The sequence below is a fragment of the Pipistrellus hanaki genome, assembly GCF_964339955.1.
Source record: "Pipistrellus hanaki genome assembly, chromosome: 11".
NCBI lineage: Eukaryota > Metazoa > Chordata > Mammalia > Chiroptera > Vespertilionidae > Pipistrellus > Pipistrellus hanaki.
This window is the reverse complement of record NC_140513.1, coordinates 15817181-15836783: the sequence shown is the minus strand read 5'-3', so window position 1 is coordinate 15836783 and position 19603 is coordinate 15817181. Positions and strand designations below refer to the sequence as shown.

Genomic DNA, 19603 nt, shown 5'->3' with positions numbered 1-19603 from the left:
CAATCCCTCTCACAATCAGACATCCCTCTCACAGTCAGACATCCCTCTCACAGTCAGACATCCCTCTCACAATCCTGGACCACTGGCTCCAAATCACTCGCCTGCCTGCCTTCCTGGTCGCCCCTAACTGCTCCCCTCCCTTGCCAGCCTGATCGCGCCTCACTGCCCCTGCATGTTGGCCTGATTGCCCCCAACTGCCCCCGACTCTCCCCACTGGCCTAGTTGCTCATAACTGACCCCGCCCCCATTGGCCTGGTCACCCCTTACTGACCCCCTATTGACTTGGTCGCCTCCAACTGCCCCTCTGCCAGCTTGGTCGCCCCTAACTGCCGCCCCCCCCCCCCCCCCGTGCTGGCCTGGTCACCCAAACTGCCCCCCTCTGTCAGCCTGGTCACCCCTAACTGCCCACCACCACCAGCCTGGTCACCCCTAACTGCCCCCCCCCCACCAGTCTAGTCACCCCCAACTGCCCCTAACTGCTCCTCCTCCCCGCCCCCACCACCACCGCTAGCCTGGTTGCCCCCAACTGCCCCCCTGCTGGCCTGGTGGCCCCACACAGCCTGCTCTTCAGTCATTTGTTCGTCCCTCACTAACCACCCTGCTAGCCTGGTAGTAGGCAGCCATCTTGTGAGAGCGTAGGGTTAACTTATATATTACCTCTTTATTATATATGAGGATTACTTACATGCCATATTCATTCAATTCCTAAATTCATCTTTTTAAATTTAAAAAAACTGTTAAGGAATCACTATTTTTATACAAACTAGGCAAACTCTCAATTGTTAGAAAAATGTTACATTATGTAACTAAGTCAAATTTGGATTTCACAGTTTATTTACCAAAGCCATCATCACCTGCCAAATCTGACTGCCTCCTGATATAACAAATATAAAAGGAAATTTTCATTTATTTCTAAATTATAGCAAGACTGGTGGCAATAAGTAAATCAATCAATAATTACTGAACAGCTAACACTGTACAAAATATCATCCTAAATACAAGAGAGAGGAGCACCAGGAGAAGTAAGACTGAATCTCTGCCATCTGTAGCATGTTGAGACAATAAGACAACACACGTCACAATCTGACATGTTTTCAGATGACATAAGAAATGATATGACAGAGGTAATGAAAGTGACAGGTAGAGGTTATTAGAAGTGTCTGAAGGTCCATAAAATATAGCCAACTAGCCAAAACCGGCTTTGCTCAGTGGATAGAGCGTCGGTCTGCAGACTGAAGGGTCCCAGGTTCGATTCTGGTCAAGGGCATGTACCTTGGTTGCGGCACATCCCCAGTAGGAGGTGTGCAGGAGGCAGCTGGTCGATGATTCTCTCTCATTGATGTTTCTAACTCTCTATCCCTCTCCCTTCCTCTCTGTAAAAAAATCAATAAAATATATTTTTTAAAAATAAATAAATAAAATAAAGCCAACTAAACTAGAGGGGTAGGAAGAGAGCAAACTGGAGAGGAAAGAAGGCATACAGCATGAACTCTTATGTCTAGACTAATATGGAGACCCACATGTCAAGTTTAGAGTGAATATTGTAGTTTTAATCAGGAAAGAAACATAATGAAACCAGTATTTGAGAAAAATATCTGGCAGCAAGACAACCTAGAAAACAAACTGAAGCAGATCATAACTAGGGCACCAAGCCAGGAACCACCCCAAGCCAGGGACCACTCTTGACTTCAAGGAGCTCCCAAGCTATTAGAGAAAATGAACATGTCAACTATGCAATAAAAACACAAAATGGCAATGCGTATAGGTAGGTGATTACTTATAAACACAGCTGACATCTCAGCTACTTTGAGATGCTTTTTCAAAGTAGATTTTTGGGAATTGTTTCTTTCAGCATTTTCTTCTTCTTTTCTTCCTTTGTTCACGGGGAAGCATTCTAAGCAAAGAACCATATTCCTTAAATCACAGAAAGGCCTGGACACATCAGAGTGCATGAAGCTTTGGCTGAGTGGCTTAGTTGATCACAGTATCATCCCATACACCAAAAGGATGGGGGTTCCATACCTGGTCAGGGAGGCAATCAATGTTTCTCACATCGATGTTTCTCTCTCCCTCTATCTAAAATAAATAAAAACATATCCTCAGGTGAGAATTAAAAAAAGAAAAGAGTGTATGAATACATGAGTGCATGTATGACTGGAAAACACAGCCCAAGGGTTTTAAGGTGTGTTTTAAACATCAGGAAACTATGGCAGTGTAGAAAGTTTTGAAGAGTGGCTGGTGAGAAAGTGATGACAAGAATTGGAAAGAGCCAATACTAGATGGCTGCAAAGGAGAATAGTCCCAGGATACATCAAGGAGAGGGAGGCAGTACTGTGGAACTGACATTGTAGCAACCAGGAAAAGAAAAGCTGGAGCCAATTTATAATTGTATGCCTACTTGGCTAAGAGAACCATCACAGCATATCACATAGTCATCACAGGCAATAAAGAAGAGGAACTATTTTTATGGGAAAAGACTAATTTCAGCTTGAACAGGTTGAATCTAAAATCAAACAGCAACTCCACACTTACAAGGTCAATAAGCAGTGGGGCTGGAGTTCAGAAGAGGTCAGGGCTACAGCAAAACACTGAGACTCATCCATTTTCAAGTGAAATGCGAATAGTTAACTCCACACAGGTAAAGCAGTCATGAGCAAGGTTGCTTTGTTTTGGTTTCATTTCTTTAACTTACCCATAAGGCATCAGAAGGACATCTAGCATGAAGTCCAAAAGCAGCTGCACAGTCTTTGGTTTCTCAGCAAGATTAAACGGAGAAGCTGATTTTGATGATTCAACAGGGTATTTCATGTGAAAAAGGGTTGGTATTAAAAGATGCATTAAGCTGAAAAAACAATCACATTTAATGCAACTACTTAAAAAACATGGTTTTTATACATGAAATAATAGACAAAACAAATATCCCATAACAAAAAGTGGCAATTGTAGCAAGAGCCACTCATTTCAATATCACTAACGTACAAAGCCCTATTCTAGGGACTGGCCTAGCCTAGATTTCCTTCTTATTGAAAGTTCAGTATATTGAGTATTAATTGGCATTTAGCCCATCTGGCTCATCACCAGAAAAAAAAATGTACATAATATGGCTCAATGTTAATATCTGTCAACACAAGAGATTTTATATTAAACCTTAGGTAAAGTTTAACTTATAACATGTCCTTTTGATAATTTTTTTTTCCTTTCCACAGTTAATTAAAATAAAGTTATTCTAAACTAAAGAAATTAAAAATCCACCATGTCTATATTTGAAATAATAAAATTTCCAATGTGAATTTAAGTAACACAGTTTCAATAATTCCTTCTTTCACAATACCTTTTTCTTTTCTTAAAACACATGAAAAATGAGCTGAAAACATTATTTAACTCTTCTCTCCACAATTTTGTGATGATTCTCACCACTACACATCTACAACACAGAATTCTGGGCTAAGCCTAGAAATGAAGAATGTTGTCTAAACCTCTTCACCTCTCCAATTCCTGTGATCAAACAAGTGATCTGTCCCTTGAGAAAACTGCTCTCAAACGTTACATCCTCCAAGACAGACATGTTTTGATGAAAAGTATTTTATAACTAATTTTTCAGTCACAGAAAATTAGTTGCTTCAAAATCACTGACCAAAAAAACGTATTTAGATTGAGAAAAATGTTTGCTGTGCACATTTTTCAATATGCTCACATTAAGAAGTTTTATAATAGTATCAACAAAACATTAATGGTGAGTTGAGGTAACATAATTGAGGAAAGCGTACCTATCCTGCTGTGGCTGAGGCTTCCCTTCCATTGCAGTAAGAAGCGTAGGGGCCAGTTCACATTGTTTTTCCACTGGTAGGCGAGGATAGCCCATCTTAACATAAATTATAGTAAAATTCTAAAGCAACGCGAGAAAAGCAAGTGAGTGAGAAGGAAATAATCTAGGATTTCAACATAAACATATTGATAACTTAGGGAGTTATAACAAAGAAATCGCATCCTCCTTCCATATGTTATCACGTTTATTTCAGTTTAACCAACCATTTTATTTCAGGATGATGGCAGCCCCACATATTCAAAATGCTTGCTTTAAGATGGGCCTCATGTGAGGGAGCAACACCTAACCAATGCGCATATGTTATCACCTTGTATATTTTAAATATAAACAATTTTATTTGTTAATATGCCTCAATAAAGCTGGGGGAAAGTATTCATATATGCAATTACTTTCACTGAAAAGAATAAAGTAACATTTGACCTATCTAAACCTACATACTACACATTAGCATCAGATCTACCAGTTTGTTGCATTAATCCCTTCAAGCTAAGAAGAGACCATGTGTAAAACTAGGCTGCCCTTTTTCAACTGCTCTATTATTAAACCAACCTTAGTATATTACAGTACTCTAGTTCCTCACTCACAACTGACCAATGGTGATGAACCAAGGGAAGCTGAGTGTGTTAGTATGCTTGCATTACTATAATCCGTGTGAATGCCTCATTTTAAGCAAACTCATAAATGCATATCTGGATTTACACATAATATAATATAAAGATCTGCTTTTATGAAGGATTCTTCACTTTAAAACTGACTTCTTAAGGTTATCCCTTTATTTTTTCAATTTTAGTTTACAATCAAGATTTCTATATTAGTTTCAGGTGTACAGCATAGTGGCTAGACAATCATACACTTTACAAAGTGGTCCCCCTAATATCTAAAGTACCCACTTGGCACCATACACAGTAATTACAATATTATTGACTATATTCCCTCTGCTGTACTTTACATCCCTGTGACTATTTTATGACTGCCAACTTCTAATTCTTAATCCCCTCAATAAGTCATCCCTTTCCTTTAAAGCCATTCCTTTTTGGCAATTTTATTGGCTCAAAATGTTCCTTTGAGCTTAAAAACAGGAGCATCTGTAATAGAGCTGTATGTCCAGAGCAGGCACAGACAAGACGTCTGGACCAGTAGGTGGTTCCAAAGGTCTAAAATCCAGCTGTTAGATTCTGCCTCAATGCTAGAAACTACAGGACCTGTGAAAAAACATTGCCTGTCATCACACAACATTGTCTTATATTTAATTTTCATGAAGACAACAATTCAAGAGGAATATTTCTTACCAACCTCAGTGTAATCATTTTAAAAGGATACCTTTCTGAATACATTATACTAGAGGCCCAGTGCAAGGATTCGTGCATGAGTGGGGTCCCTCAGCCTGGGCTGCACCCTCTCACAATCCAGGACCCCTCGGGGGGATGTCGTACTGCCAGTTTCAGGCCAAAACTGGCAGTCCAACATCTCCCCAAGAGATGTAGCAGTGCCGCAGTGGCAGGCAGCTGGAGAGGAGCCCCAGCCAGGGCCAGGCGCAGCTCCCCTGCCGCTCATCCCAGCCTCACTGCACCTGCCATGGCTCGGTAGCACTGCCACGTAGGTGGGAGAGGCTCCTGCTGCCACAGGTACACTTGCCAGCCATGAGCCTGGCTTCTGGCTGAACAGCGCTCCCCCCTGTGGGACCGCACTGACCACCAGGGGTAGCTCAAGCGTTGAGCATCTGCCCCCTGGTGGTCAGTGTGCATGGTCGACTGGTCATTCTGGTCGTTCGGTTGTAACCGTTGCTTAGGCTTATATACACATATACACACACACACACACACACACACACACACACACACACACACACACACTAGAGGCCTGGTGCATGAAATTCATGTACCAGTTGAGGGGGAAGGCGGGGGGTCCTCAGCCTGGCCTGTATCCTCTCCAATCTGGATCCCTCTTGCAATCCAAAACCAATGGCTCCTAAATGCTCACCTGCCTGCCTGATACCCCTAACTGCTCCTCTGTTGGCCTGATGACCCTAACTGCTCTCCCTTCCTGGCCTGATCTCCCTAACTGCCTAACTGCTCTCTGTCTGATCCCCCTAATTGCCTATCTGCTCTCCCCTCCTGGCCTAAACCCCATAACTGCCCATCTGCTCTCCCTTCCTCTCTGCACCTTCAGACCCTAGCACAAGAATGCTGAGAGCTCTCTGCTGGGGCCTCACCCCTGTCCTGATACCAGGGCCTGCACATGCCTACACTGGGGGGTGGGGGGGCTGCCCCTGGCGACAGCCTCATATCCCAGTGGCACAAGTCCCTGCCCAGCAGCTCCTGTGTGTGTGGAGCCTGTTGAATGGTCGTGACTGGGACACCATTAGGGCCAATTAGCACATTACCTCTTTATATATATAGACTAGAGGCTAGATGCATGAAATTTGTGCAAGAGTAGGCCTTTGCAGCCACAGCAGCTGCCTCGATCCCTCCTTCGCAGCCACCCCAGCTGCCTCCATCCATTACTCCAAACCACGGTGGCTGCCTGGATTCGTATCTCTTCTTGCCATTTTACCCTTTTTTCTTCTTATATTATCTTTTATTCATGCCTATGCTACATAACCCTTCTCTTCTCTCTATTCCGATTTGCCTCATATAATCTTTTACTATGAATCAAATCATTCTTTTATAGATCAAAATTCTGACAAGTCTTTTCATCAACATTCCTTTGCCCAATGTAAAAGCCCATGCACAATCCTGTTCCTACAATTTCCTTAAGGGTAACAGTTCCTCAATACCCAGTGGTAAAACGGTGTGTCAATTAAAGAAAACATCCCATACTTCATTTAGAAATAGTCTATGGTAAAATTTTAAGTTGCCAATATATTGATGACATCTAGTAAATGTTATGAAAGAAAATGACAGTAAATCAGAAAACATTCCAAGATAACACTCACTGTGACAAAGGACACTGCAGCAGGGTCCTGGTATTGAACCAACAGTGTCTCTATGGGGAGCTGTATTTTGGGGCGGCTTTTTATACGCTTATTCAAATGGACCAACAGTTCCATTACCTAAAATACAGAGAGATATAAATTGAAATTACTGATCATAATTCATTTCTCAGGCATTACTTATCTGAGAAATACAAAACAAATCAATTTCTCAGATAGTACTTATTTGATAAATAGTGGCTACTTTGTTGTCTTTAAAATTAAATTTTACATCCCAGAAAGGAAGTATAAAATATCCCCCAAGAATCCATGCATCAGAATTATTTACAATAGTAGTTTCGTTAGCTTTATTTTTTATTTTTATTGATTTTAGAGAGAGGAAAGGGGCGAGAAGGAGAGAGGGAGAGGGAGAGGGGGAGGGGGAGAGGGGGAGGGGGAGAGGGGGAGGAAGAGGGAGAGGGGAGGGGGAGGGGAGGGGGAGGGGAGGAGGAGGGGGAGGGGGAAAGGAAGAGGGAGAGGGAGAGGGAGAGAGGGAGAGAAACATCAATTGGCCGCCTCCCACATCTGCCCTGACTGGGGATCGAACCTGAAGCCTGGGTATGTGCCCTGACCAAGAACCAAACCCACAACCTTTTAGTGTACAGGATGATGTTCCAACCAACTGAGCCACATAAACCAGAGCTCCATGCACCAGAATTTTACTGATGATTTTACACTGCCCTTTGGTTATTCAAAGTTGAGATGGGCCTCTACTGAGGCACAGTCCCCCAGAACACCTGTGAACAAATGAGTGAGACACAAAATGCCATGGACTGAATGGCTGTCTCCCCAAAATTCGTATATTGAAGCCTAAACCCCAGTGTGATGATCTGCGGAGGTATTTAGGTTTGGACGGAATCATGGTGCTTGAGCCTCCATGATGGGGTTGATATTCGAAAAAACAGATAAAGAAATTAGAGTCCTCTCTCTTTGCTATGTGAGGATACAGCAAGAAGCCACCTTCTATAAACCATGAAGAGTTCATACACGAAGAAACTGACCATACTGGCATCCTGATCTCAGACTTCTATCCTCCAGAATTGTGAAAAACAAATGTTTGTTGTGTAAGTCACCTAGCCTATGGTATTTTGTTACCCAAACTAAGACATACCATGAATACTACAAAAAGAGAGGGAGGGAGGGAGGGAGGGCGGGGAGGGGAGGGAGGGGGGAATGTACAAGAGAAAAACACATTGGGTTTCCAGAAGAGAAAATACCTGCCAGATCAAGGACTTCAGAGAAAAAGGACAAGATCAATACAAATTCTTAGTTTCACTGATTTCAAAATCTCATAATTTACCCATGACCTTTCAAACGCTGCCACTGGAATCCCTGGTGCCTGCCCTCTTGTGCACTGGGTGCTTCGGTGTGGCCTTCCTCAGCTCCCTGAAGGCTTCACACTCTGCTTCAGCTCAGAGCCTCTGCACAGGGCCCTCTGTCTTTAATGGTCTCCCTCATCTCTCTGCTGGCTACTGCCCACACACACACCTACAGAGGTGTACCTTATGCCCCAAATATATTCTTGCATAGAAACCTATTCCATTTTAACAGTTTACAACTAGATACTCTATGCCTGATTATTTAATACCAGTATCCCCCAACTAGATGTTTCTTTCATTCACTAACATATCCTAACTACCTGGCATACAGAAGGCTCTCAGTAAATATCTGCCAAATGAATGACAAAACTAATAAGGCTAAATAAATAAGCACAAACCAATTCATGTAGGTCTTTTTATACTTTGCTATCCTGAGTGTAATAGAATGCCATAGAAGAGTTTTAAATAGAATAGTGACATTATCAAATACATATTTATCTCAGCAAAGCCCTATTAACAACAGGCATGTCAAATATATAACAAGAATGCCCTACTCCTTCCTGCAAACATAACAGACATTCTTAAAGATACTCTTTCTCCAATGAACCCAAGTCAGGACAGATCTCAGATTCCCTCTCAGGACAGGCATTGCCAATTGCCATTGCCCATCAATCAGAGCAGCCCAAGAGATGAAACCAGATCAAAGGCTCAAAGGTCTAGTACAACCACAAGACTAATAAACTATTTAAAAATGAAGTGGGTAAATGTTCCATGAAACATTTAGGTTAAAAAGGAAAACTCTGGCCCTGACCAGGTGGCTCAGTTGATTGAAGTGTCGTCCTACACCAAAAAAAGTTGAAGATTCAATTCCTTATCAGAGCATGTACAGATGGCAATAGATTGATGTTTTCTCTCTCTCTCTCTCTCTCTCAAAACAAATAAACATATCCTCAGGCAAGTATTTTTTATTTTTTTATTTTTTTTTTAAATATATATTTTATTGATTTTGTACAGAGAGGAAGGGAGAGAGATAAGAGAGTTAGAAACATCGATGAGAGAGAGTCATCGATCAGCTGCCTCTTGCACACCCCCTACTGGGGATATGCCCGCAACCAAGGTACATGCCCTTGACCGGAATCGAACCCGGGACCCTTCAGTCCCCAAGCCAACGCTCTATCCATTGAGCCAAACCGGTCTCAGCACCTCAGGCAAGTATTTTTTTAAAAACAAAATCTTGGTGTGGCAGTTATCCAACTTTTGGTAACAGGATTTTATAGAACTCTAAAACAGGAGCTATACAACATCGTGCTTTCAAAATTTTTTATTTTGCTAATTTTTAATTAAGATTACATTCATAGTCAGCCAATGAATAAAGAATATTTTTGCCCCATGACCACCAACTTTCATATTGGAATCAAAGGCTAGTTTGGCTTAGTGGATAGAGCGTCGGCCTGCAGATGGAAGGATCCCAGGTTTGATTCTGGTCAAGGGCACATACCTCATACCTCAGTTGCAGGCTCTTCCCAGCTGGGCCCTGACTGGAGTTCATGCAGGAGGCAACCAATCCATTTGTTTCTCTCACATCAATATTTCTGTCTTTCCCTCTCACCTCCACTCTCTCTAAAAATCAATGGAAAAATATCCTCGGGTGAGAATTTAAAAAAAAAAAAAAAAGGCATGAATTTTAAATTAAGCCTCCATGCATTTCAGAATAATTATCTCAATTATATCATCTGGCACTAATGCCAACTGTATATAGTTGGTGCTAAATGCAGCTGTGCTAAGCATACAAAAGCTATTTTTAAATCATGTAAGGTGGTCTCCATTTTGAAAGACCATAATTAGGATCATGAACGTAGATTTCAAATGGAAAAGAAAATTTACTTCATAATATATATCCATTTATTCACCATTTAATTCCCCCAACTGTCCCAAACATGCTTACCTTTTTGCGTACTCCTTCTTGGGTGCTAGAGAGCTTGAGCAAAACAGGAGGAAGGAATTTAGATATAATATTCTGTAACTGTTCATCTGTTTCAGCATGGCCAAGTCGTAAAAAGACCCGTTCAAGCTGATCTATAATATAAAAAGTAAAAAAGGAGAATTTAGTAAGTCAAACCCAACCAAGAGTAATTGTTTTTATGGCTTAATGATTTATTATAGTTCAGATCCTTCAGTCAGAACTTCAACTATCTAGCCTTATCTGTAGATGATTTTTGACACAGCTATGGAATGACACTGAAAAGGGCTACTAGCTAGTTACACTCTTACAACTGTCCCAGTCTTTTAACATCTACAAGAAAGGAAAACAAAGCCAAGAATAACAAAATTCTCTCCTACATACAAAGTTATTCCATTTTCCTAAAGAATTTCAATATAGAAAGAATTTTTTTGCCATCAAATATAACAACTGGCCTAATCAAGATTTTGAAAATTTTTGAAGAAATCTTCTATACCTACCTAGCAGAGCAAGGCAGAACTTTAATCAGATACCAGGCACAATATATATTGGGTGATAACATTTTTCCCCACAACTCACATTATATTTTAATGTAATATTATAAAATATATACAATAAAAAATAGAGAATGGTATAAGGTGATACAAAATAGAAAGTAAAACCCTCCTCCCAACCTCCAAACTTCCAATGTCACAACTATAAACACAAGTTTCTTTAAAATACTGAAATTTAATATTCTAACAAGTCACAAGGCTTTGTTTCTTTTCCAGTGCTTTGTTTTACAAAGAACAGAGATATATTAAAATATGAAGCCTCACTAGTTATAGAAAAGTTGAAACTCTTAATTTTATAATAAAATAGAGTTAACACTGGATTGCCAAAAGCCCATTTTCTTCACATTTAATGTTTATTCTTCCTCATTAATAGTTCAAACACACACATCCAACCCCTACTGATCACCAATATTTTAGTCTTATCTTGCAAATACAGCACATATATATAATTAAACAGTTGGTAAACACATAGAGATTGAGCACAAATAAGGCCCAGAGGGTCACATCCCAAGGTAGACATTATTCACTCTCGGTTGGCACTTAATAAACCAACCCTTGTGCCACTGCCGTCAGTTTCATACAAAATTAACCTTTTTGAACATGTGTGCATATATGCATAACCCATGGAACAGACAATAAGGTGGTGAAGGCCTGGGGTGGGAGATGGAGGCAGGTTAGAAGAGGTCACTTGGGGAAAAAAGAGGACATATGCAATACTTTCAACAATAAAGATTTTTTTTTAATTAATCTTTTCAATAGGGCACACTCAAGGGCTAGCTGATGTAATACAGTAATGCTGATGGCCACAATCCAGAATTAATTGGGGGGCGGGGAAGGGGCAGGATTAAAAGCAGTGATGTTATCAATTTCACAACTAATAAGGTAAAGAAAAAGTTTCAGTGAACTCCATACTCATGAAATGTTCCTGATAGTCTATCTTCTATATAATAAAAGCCTAAGCGACCATTGTGGCAGAATGACCAGAACGACCGATTGCTATGATGCGCACTGACCACCAGGGGCAGACGCTCAATGTAGGAGCTGTCCCCTGGTGGTCAGTGCGCTCCCTCAGGTATACATGTAAAAGCCTGCTCAGCCAGAAGCCGGGCTCATGGCTGGCAAGCACAGCAGCAGTGGCGGGAACCTCTCCCGCCTCCATGGCAGCACTACGGAGCAGTGAGCCTAGCAGTAAGGAGCAGCGAGCAGGTGGGCAATAAGGAGTGAGGGGTCCCAGACTGTGAGAGGGCACAGGACAGGCTGAGGAACACTCCTCCCCAGTGCACGAATATCATGCACCAGGCCTCTACTAGACTTTATATTTCTATGTAGACTAGTGACTAGTACAATCACTTTGTAAATAATGAAAATCTGGATCCTTCCATGCATTTTCTCCTAATCTCTAGAAAATCCATTGCAGTCCCCAAAACAAAGCCTCCTACTCTAAAATCCATTGTTCCCGTCCCAGAGAGCTCAGTTTTGGCAAATCTTCTGGGAAAAAGTGGAAAGTTCACAACCAAAATGGCAACAGCAGTAAATGCACGGTTAATTTCACAGAAATAAGAAGTGGCTGAAATGTATTCTGCTTCTAGACTAATTTTTAAGAATTTCTTAAGGATTTTCTGGACAGGCATTCTGGCATAACAAGTTCTCCGGCAGTATATTTGATAGAATAGCCCTACCCCAGACATAATTACAGCAAGGTGCTCAAGGAAGATAAATGGAGACCAATGGTCCAAGTGATCACTGGAAAACTATTAGGAAAACAAAGTCACTGAAACCGGTTTGGCTCAATGGATAGAGCGTCGGCTTGGGGACTGAAAGGTCCCGGGTTCGATTCCGGTCAAGGGCATGTACCTTGGTTGCGGGCATATCCCCAATAGGGGGTGTGCAAGAAGCAGCTAATCGATGACTCTCTCTCATCGATGTTTCTAACTCTCTATCCTTCTCTCTTCCTCTCTGTACAAAATCAATAAAATATATTTTTTTTAAAAAAAAAAAAAAAGAAAGAAAACAAAGTCACTGAAGAACTGCATTCTCCAGGTAAGCGAGAAAGTCCACAGTGCTGTGAGAGAGAGAGCAGGAACCCTCTGCACAGGATACAGAACACAGACAAGCACAAGCCCAGGGTAGCTTCCAGCACGCTGGTTCCATTGTGGTTACTGACAAAAGCTTCCTTCATCTGCTTTTGAGACTTTTTTTTCTTCTTCTGCTATGTCTGGCTGGCCGCAGCCCCCCACCAGCAGAGAGCTGACTACATTGGTCAGGCCTCCCAGCTCCCTCTGCACTGGATATTGGAAAATCTCCCCCTTTCATCCCATACATTACAAATTCTTTTCTCCTACAATGCCTTTTGACTCCACAGCACTTTCTTTTCCTTCCTTTTATGGATTCTGAGTTCCTAGTCATGCTTAAAAATGCCTTTTTCGCCTGGACGGTGTGGCTGTGATTGAGTGTTGACCCATAAACCAGGAGGCCACCAGTTTGGTTCCCATTCAGGGCACTTGGCCAGGTTGTGGCCTTAATTCCCAGTGAGGAACATGCAGGAGGCAGCTGATCCTTGCTGTTTCTTTCTTATCAATGTTTCTATCTCTCTATCCCCTCCCCCCTCTAAAAATCAATAAAAACATATTTTTTTTTTAAATTAATGCCCTTTTCACTCCAGGATTATGAAAAACGTTATATTCTGCAGAAAGGAATGAACATAACAAGCATGAGACAGCTATTGAAGTCTTCACTTGCCAAGGCTGGCCCTCAGCTGGCATCTAAAAACTTGGATTTCAGAACAGTTCCCTTCATTTCCAGAACTTATAAGAGTGACTCACTGTGTCTAAACTGTTTATACAAACAATATGGTTTATGCTGAACACCTGCTTTCCTTTTGGGAAACTGGAATTTTGGTATGTGTTAGGCAGAAAGTGCCAATGTGGCGAGCACCGAATAAAACCCCAGAGCACTGAGTCTCTACTGAGTGTCTGCAGGCAACATTTCAAACGTGTTGTCATGACTCATCGCTGGAGGAATTAATGTGTGGCCTGTGGGACTCCACTGGGAGAGGACTCTGAAAAGCTTGCACCTGGTTTCCTCTGGACTTCACCCCCATGTACCTTTTCCTTTGCTGATTTTGCTTTGTGTCCTTTCCCTATAATAAATCTTAGCCGAGTACAACTATAAACTGAGTGCCGTGAATCCTCCTAGCAAATCACTGAGCCTTGGGGTGGTCTTGGAGACTCTGACACATATGTTTTCTTCTAGCTCTCAGGATTTTCCTTTCTGCATTCAAACCCTTAATCTAGCTAGAATTGTTTTATTTGGGGGAGGCACATGGAGGGATATAGGAAACCTATTCTTTTTGTGGGGGTTTTTTAATCCTCTCCATGTGAAATTAAACATTTAGAAAATGTACGATATATTTAATGAATTATTATAAACACCTACTATGTAACTATCACCCAACTCAAGTAAAAACATTTATTTTGAAACTTGTACACAAAAAAAAAGATTTCTACCCGGCTAGTTCGATCCGGTGGTTGAGCATCAACCATGAACCAGGAAATCATAGTTCTATTCTCAGTCAGGGCACATGCCTCGGGTGGCAGGCTGGATCCCCTATGGGGGGCATGCAGGAGGCAGCCAATTAATGATTCTCTCTCATCATTTATGTTTCTCTCTCTCTCCCTCTCTCTCCAAAGTCAATTAAAAAAAAATTTTTTAAACCACTGAGATTCTTAAATTCCAAAACAACACAATCCAGATTAGATTATGTCAACTATTACATTCAAGTAGCAAAAAAAACTACTAAAAATAAATATACTCATTTAATTTCATTACATAATTCTCTAACACTCATTGCTCACCTCTTCAGTTTCTCTATCTAAAGTGAAAGAAGAAACCTTCCTCCTCCTACCCGCCCAAGGAAGAAATAACCAACCAACCAAGATTAAGGATTAGCCACTGATTTTTCTGAAAATTTGTAATCATTCCTGAGAATTAAAACTATCCACAGAAATCGCTCACTCTCCAGATCTCTCATAAAAGCAATAAATCAGTTTCCTTAGAGATGTCACCTTTTCATGACAATTTGAACATCAAAACACTCCTTGGGCCCTCACTGGTTTGGCTCGGTGGATAGAGCGTCGGCCTGCAGACTGAAGAGTCCTGGGTTCGGTTCCAGTCAAGGGAATGTACTTTGGTTGCAGGCATATCCCCGGTGGGAAGTGTGCAGGAGGCAGCTGATCGATATTTCTCTCTCATCAATGTTTCTAACTCTCTATCCCTCTCCCTTCCTCTCTGCAAAAAAGTCAGTAAAATACATTTAAAAAAAAAAAAAAAAACACTCCCTGGTAAATATGCAAGAAAAGCATACACTGTCAAAAAGGATAGGAAAAAGACTATAAGGTATTGAATATCCCATATAAAGGAATTTCGGGATTCTTTTCTTTTCTTTTTCTTTTTTTCTTTTTTTTTTTTTCTGCCTATTTGTTTTATTCTATGTCATTGAATAACTTGTGTGATTTAAAAAGAGAAAACAGTTATGTTTCAAGGTGACAGTGTTATTGTCCTAATTAGCCTGTTAATATTAATAATAGAAAGAGAGCAAAGGGGAGGCCAAAAATTATAAGCACTAGAGGCCTGGTGTACAAATTTGTGCGTGGGTGGGGTCCCTCGACCTGGCCAGTGATAAGAGCAATGGGGGGAGGGGTGCCAGCCCACCAGGGAGAGAGACTGTGGGAGGTTGGCCTACTGCTGTCCCCAGTCAGGGTCCTGGGGGAGGAACCATGGAAGGTTGGCTGTGCAAGTGCACTGACCACCAGGGGGCAGCTCTTGCATGAGTATCTGCCCCTTGGTGGTCAGTGTGCATCATAGTAACTGGTTGACCAGTTGTTCGGTTATAATGGTCGCTTAAGCTTTTATAATCTATACTAGAGGCCCAGTGCACGAAATTCGTGCATGGGGCAAGGGGCAGGGTGTCCCTCAGCCCAGCCTGCACCCTTTCCAATCTGGGACTCCTCAGAGGGATCAGGCCTAAACTGGCAGTTGGACATCCCTCTCACAATCCAGGACTGCTGGCTCCCAACTGCTTGCCTGCCTGCCTTCCTGATTGCCCCTAACTGCTTCTGCCTGCCAGCCTGATCATCCCCTAACCACTCCCATCCCAGCCTGATTGATGTCTAACTGCTCCCCTGCCAGACTGTATGCCCCCAACTTCCCACCTCTGCCGGCCAGGTCACCCCTAACCGCCCTCCCCTGCAGGGCTGATCACTTCCAACTGCTCTTCCTTGCAGGCCTGGTCCCTCTCAACTGCCCTTCCTTACAGGCCTGGTGCCTCCCAACTGCCCTCCCCTGCTGGCCATCTTGTGTACACATAGGGGCAGCTATTGTGTGTTGGAGTGATGGTCAATCTGCATATTACTCTTTTATTAGATAGGATAGAGGCCTGGTGCAAGAGTGAGGGCCAGCTGATTCGCCTTGAAGGGTGTCCTGGATCAGGGTGGGGGTTCCCTTGGGGCGTGGGGCGGCCTGAGTGAGGGACTTGTGGTCGTTTGCAGGCCAGCCCAAGCGGAGGCCCTGGTATCTGGAATTTATTTATCTTCTACAATTGAAACTCTGTAGCCTGGCGCGGAGCCAAGCCTCCTGCTCACTCTGTGCCTGGCAGCCATTTCTGTTTGGATTTGTTTACCTTCTATAATTGAAACTTAGTAGCCTTGAGTGGAGGCTTAGGCTGGCAAGGGCAGGCAGAAAGCTTGGCTTCTTCTGTTGCCAGAGAAACCCAAGCCTCCCTCCTGCTCTCTGTGGCTGTAGCCATCTTGGTTGGGTTTATTTTGTATACTCACTCTGATTGGCTGGTGGGCATGGCTTATGGGTGTAGCAGAGTGATGGTTAATTTGCATATTACTTTTATTATGTAGGCTAGATGGTCATCTCAGAAGTTTTCAGGAAGCTACAGCTTCACACTCCCCAGGGAACCAACCATTGGTCTATTCCCTGCAAATCACTGGAAGAAGGGACTGAACAAAAGGGGAGGTGGATGCATGTGCAGTGAAGTCAAGGTGATGTAGGGAAGGTGCTTGCTTGTCTGTCAGTCTAGTCTCAGAAACAATAAATTGGCTAGAAGGTGGACCCATCAGAAGGGTACAAAATCAAAACTCCTGGTTAAAAACCCCCAAGAATTACATCTTTCTTGTGTTCTCTCTTGCTCGTTTGCACCCTTGTTCTTGCTCTTGCTCTCTCTTGCTGCTTACGGCCACATGGCTATGGGCGTATAGTCATGTGGCCTTAACCATGAACCATGGGACACTGGACAAGGGGACTTCAAACACAAGATGCTGAACTGGATTAGACTTGAACATAGAGCAGAAACTATGGCAGTGGCCTTAATTCTGGTCATATGAAGACAGGATTGGACTTCTTCCATGACAAGATGAACAGAAATAGGACCTTAGGGGAATCCCTTTAATTTTATATCATCAATTAAGCTTTCCATGAAACCCCATCCTCTCATAGGGGCCTCAGGAAATTCTTATCCTCATAGCACCCCAAGAACTCCACTTCCACTGATAGCAACAGGTTTCAAATCTTTTTTAAAATCTTCTACAAAGAACATTTTTTTCTGAATTATGAAAATAAATTTTAAACTAAAATCAAGTTAGAAGCCTTAATTGTAAGTGAGATTAAAAGGGAAAGCTGAAAATGCCTAGAGTACTGCACACTGCATCATAAAGCAATTAATGGCCTAAAGCTATAGTATTATTTTGAGAAAGATCTGTCAAGTAACCACAGAAATACACTAGACTATAATAGAACAATTTCACAAAGAAATATTCTCCCCAATGGTATTTACTTTCCTCTGATTCACACATATATAAATACATTATGCTCACAAGGCAGTTTTACCGGCCTTTTAAGTCTCAAACAAAACACGTTGTGAGATGGGCAGCTATTGTCTGCATTTATGCATGAAAAACTAGGGCTCCGGATCTGATTTGCCAAAGGTGTCCAAGCTAACAAGACACAGACTTGTAAGTTGAACTTAGAAAGGTCTTTACCCTCCAAATACTCAGTACCTACCTATCTGTAAAGAATTATTTTTTGAAGTAATACTAGCTCCAACTTAACAGATGAGGAAAGAGAGCTTAGGATTTGTTGATTACAAAAGTAGTACTAAGTGGCAGGGCTAGGATTCAAACTTCAGGCAGTCCTACTCCAAACCCAATGTTCTTTCTAGTAGGCTCATTATAGTAAGGTTGAGGCAGAGAATATGGGGGAGATTCTAAGCTTTACTAGACAACTATGTACCACATGACTTGGTACCCTGGCCACAGCCAATGTGGCCACTCAATTCATCCATTCCTCAGGTTCAGATTTGGGACCAAGGAGTCCAGCCTCCCTGAGTGCCTGTACTTAATAAGAGTATGCCAGGAGAGAAATGACATGGGCATCCTCAGCCTACCCAAAGGAGCACAAAATCGGAGAAGCTGGTCTGCAGAAATAACAGCACAGAGGTGCAGAGAGAAGCTGGCAGAACTGGATGACTTCCAGTCCTTGGTTCCAAACCTCTCTCGTTTGGAACAGGCCCCTCTGTTTCCACAGACTCCTTGATTCCTTTATAGTAAGTGCCCTGTTTTTGCTTAAGCCAACTCACAACTGGGTCCAAGTACTAATGGAAGGTCTTAACTGGGGGGCGGGGGGATAGATTTTTTTAAAAATTGATTTCAGGAGAGAGGAAGGGAGATGGAGAGAAAAAGAGAAATATCAATGATGAGAGAGAATCACCAATCGCCTGCCTCCTGCACACCCCTTACTAGGGATGGAGCCTGCAACCTGAGCATGTGCCCCGTCGAGGAATCTAACCATGACCTCTGGTTTTTGTAGGTCAACCACTGAGCCACATCAGCTGGACAAGAAATGTACTTTTATAAAAATACATTAAAAATTAAGCAGTCAACACATGCCTAGGATGAATATCAGATCAGAGAGGAAGTCCTTTCTAAGATTCTAGCCTCAAGGGACTTTCTCAACCATTCATCCCATTCATTCCTCAATTGACATCCAAACTGCAACAGCTTATTAAGCGTACTGTATGTTCTCCCGGCCCAACTCTTTTTCTTAACCAGTCCCTCTACCAGGAATACTCTCACAACCATCTCTTCATCTCCACACATCCAAATCCTCCCTATTCGAAGTCCAACTCAAATCCAAAATGTTCCACACTTACACATCCCATTCTGGCACTATAAACTCCCACAGACCTTTCTACATCTCTCCTGCCACTTATGTAACTGCCCAATTTTCCCTTCACTAGCCAACCTCTTTGAGGTATGACTTGAATCTGACTCCCTCCATCCATCTCCAGAGCTCCCCGGTTGAGAAACAGTGACATAAATTTCTTGGTATCCCAGCATTTAACTCAATGCCTTGCAGAGAGTAGTTGCTCAAATACCTGTTGAATATATGAAATCTTGCTTCCTCTACATTAGAAAAGCTACTTAGAAGTTTATACAGGCATAAAGAAAAAAAATAAGTTTATACAGTTCATATCTACAGCAAGGCAACTGGATGAAAAGGGGCTACATACTAAACCTGACAAGCTCAGGGAAGGCCTGTATGGTGGACTTACAAACTCAGAGACCTAAAGTAACTTAGCATAATCTGAAATTAAACTTCTTAACTTAAAGCAATTTATGGTGGGTAGTTAATATCCTAGGCTAGAATCTGCCCTGACTAAAGTCAACTTTCACCTTATTTAAGCCTGTTTATTGTCTTTTTGCCCATAACACTAGAGACCTGGTGCACTGATTCATGCATATTGAAAGTAATTAATTAGAAGGTGGCCGGCAGGGCAGGACTGAGTGAAACACCAATGCATTGTATGTAACCTATTAACATCTTATCTTTTAATTGTAATATATAAAATAAGATGCAAAACTGCCATTCTCTAGAGTAGGGGTGTCGAACTCAATCAGAGAAGGGGCCAAA

The 19603-nt window shown here is 42.1% G+C and overlaps 1 protein-coding gene and 1 pseudogene across 5 annotated transcripts in view; both read right to left on the bottom strand.

Annotated features, from left to right (window-relative positions):
* ECPAS (Ecm29 proteasome adaptor and scaffold) overlaps nucleotides 1–19603 on the bottom strand; it is a 94071-nt gene that overhangs the window by 60919 nt on the left and 13549 nt on the right. For all 4 annotated transcript variants that reach the window (XM_084898157.1, XM_084898155.1, XM_084898158.1 and 1 more), the window contains 4 exons: nucleotides 10062–10192; nucleotides 6762–6878; nucleotides 3768–3886; nucleotides 2693–2842 (listed from right to left, as the gene is read on the bottom strand). In XM_084898157.1, the coding sequence (XP_084754283.1) occupies nucleotides 2693–2842; nucleotides 3768–3886; nucleotides 6762–6878; nucleotides 10062–10192 (517 nt within the window). The remainder of the gene's footprint in view (nucleotides 1–2692; nucleotides 2843–3767; nucleotides 3887–6761; nucleotides 6879–10061; nucleotides 10193–19603) is intronic.
* On the bottom strand, nucleotides 11977–18851 carry LOC311630210 (phosphatidylinositol-glycan biosynthesis class W protein-like; annotated as a pseudogene). The gene is made up of 3 exons: nucleotides 18843–18851; nucleotides 12620–12836; nucleotides 11977–12373 (listed from the first exon to the last, which is right to left on the bottom strand). The product of its transcript is annotated as a phosphatidylinositol-glycan biosynthesis class W protein-like (transcript).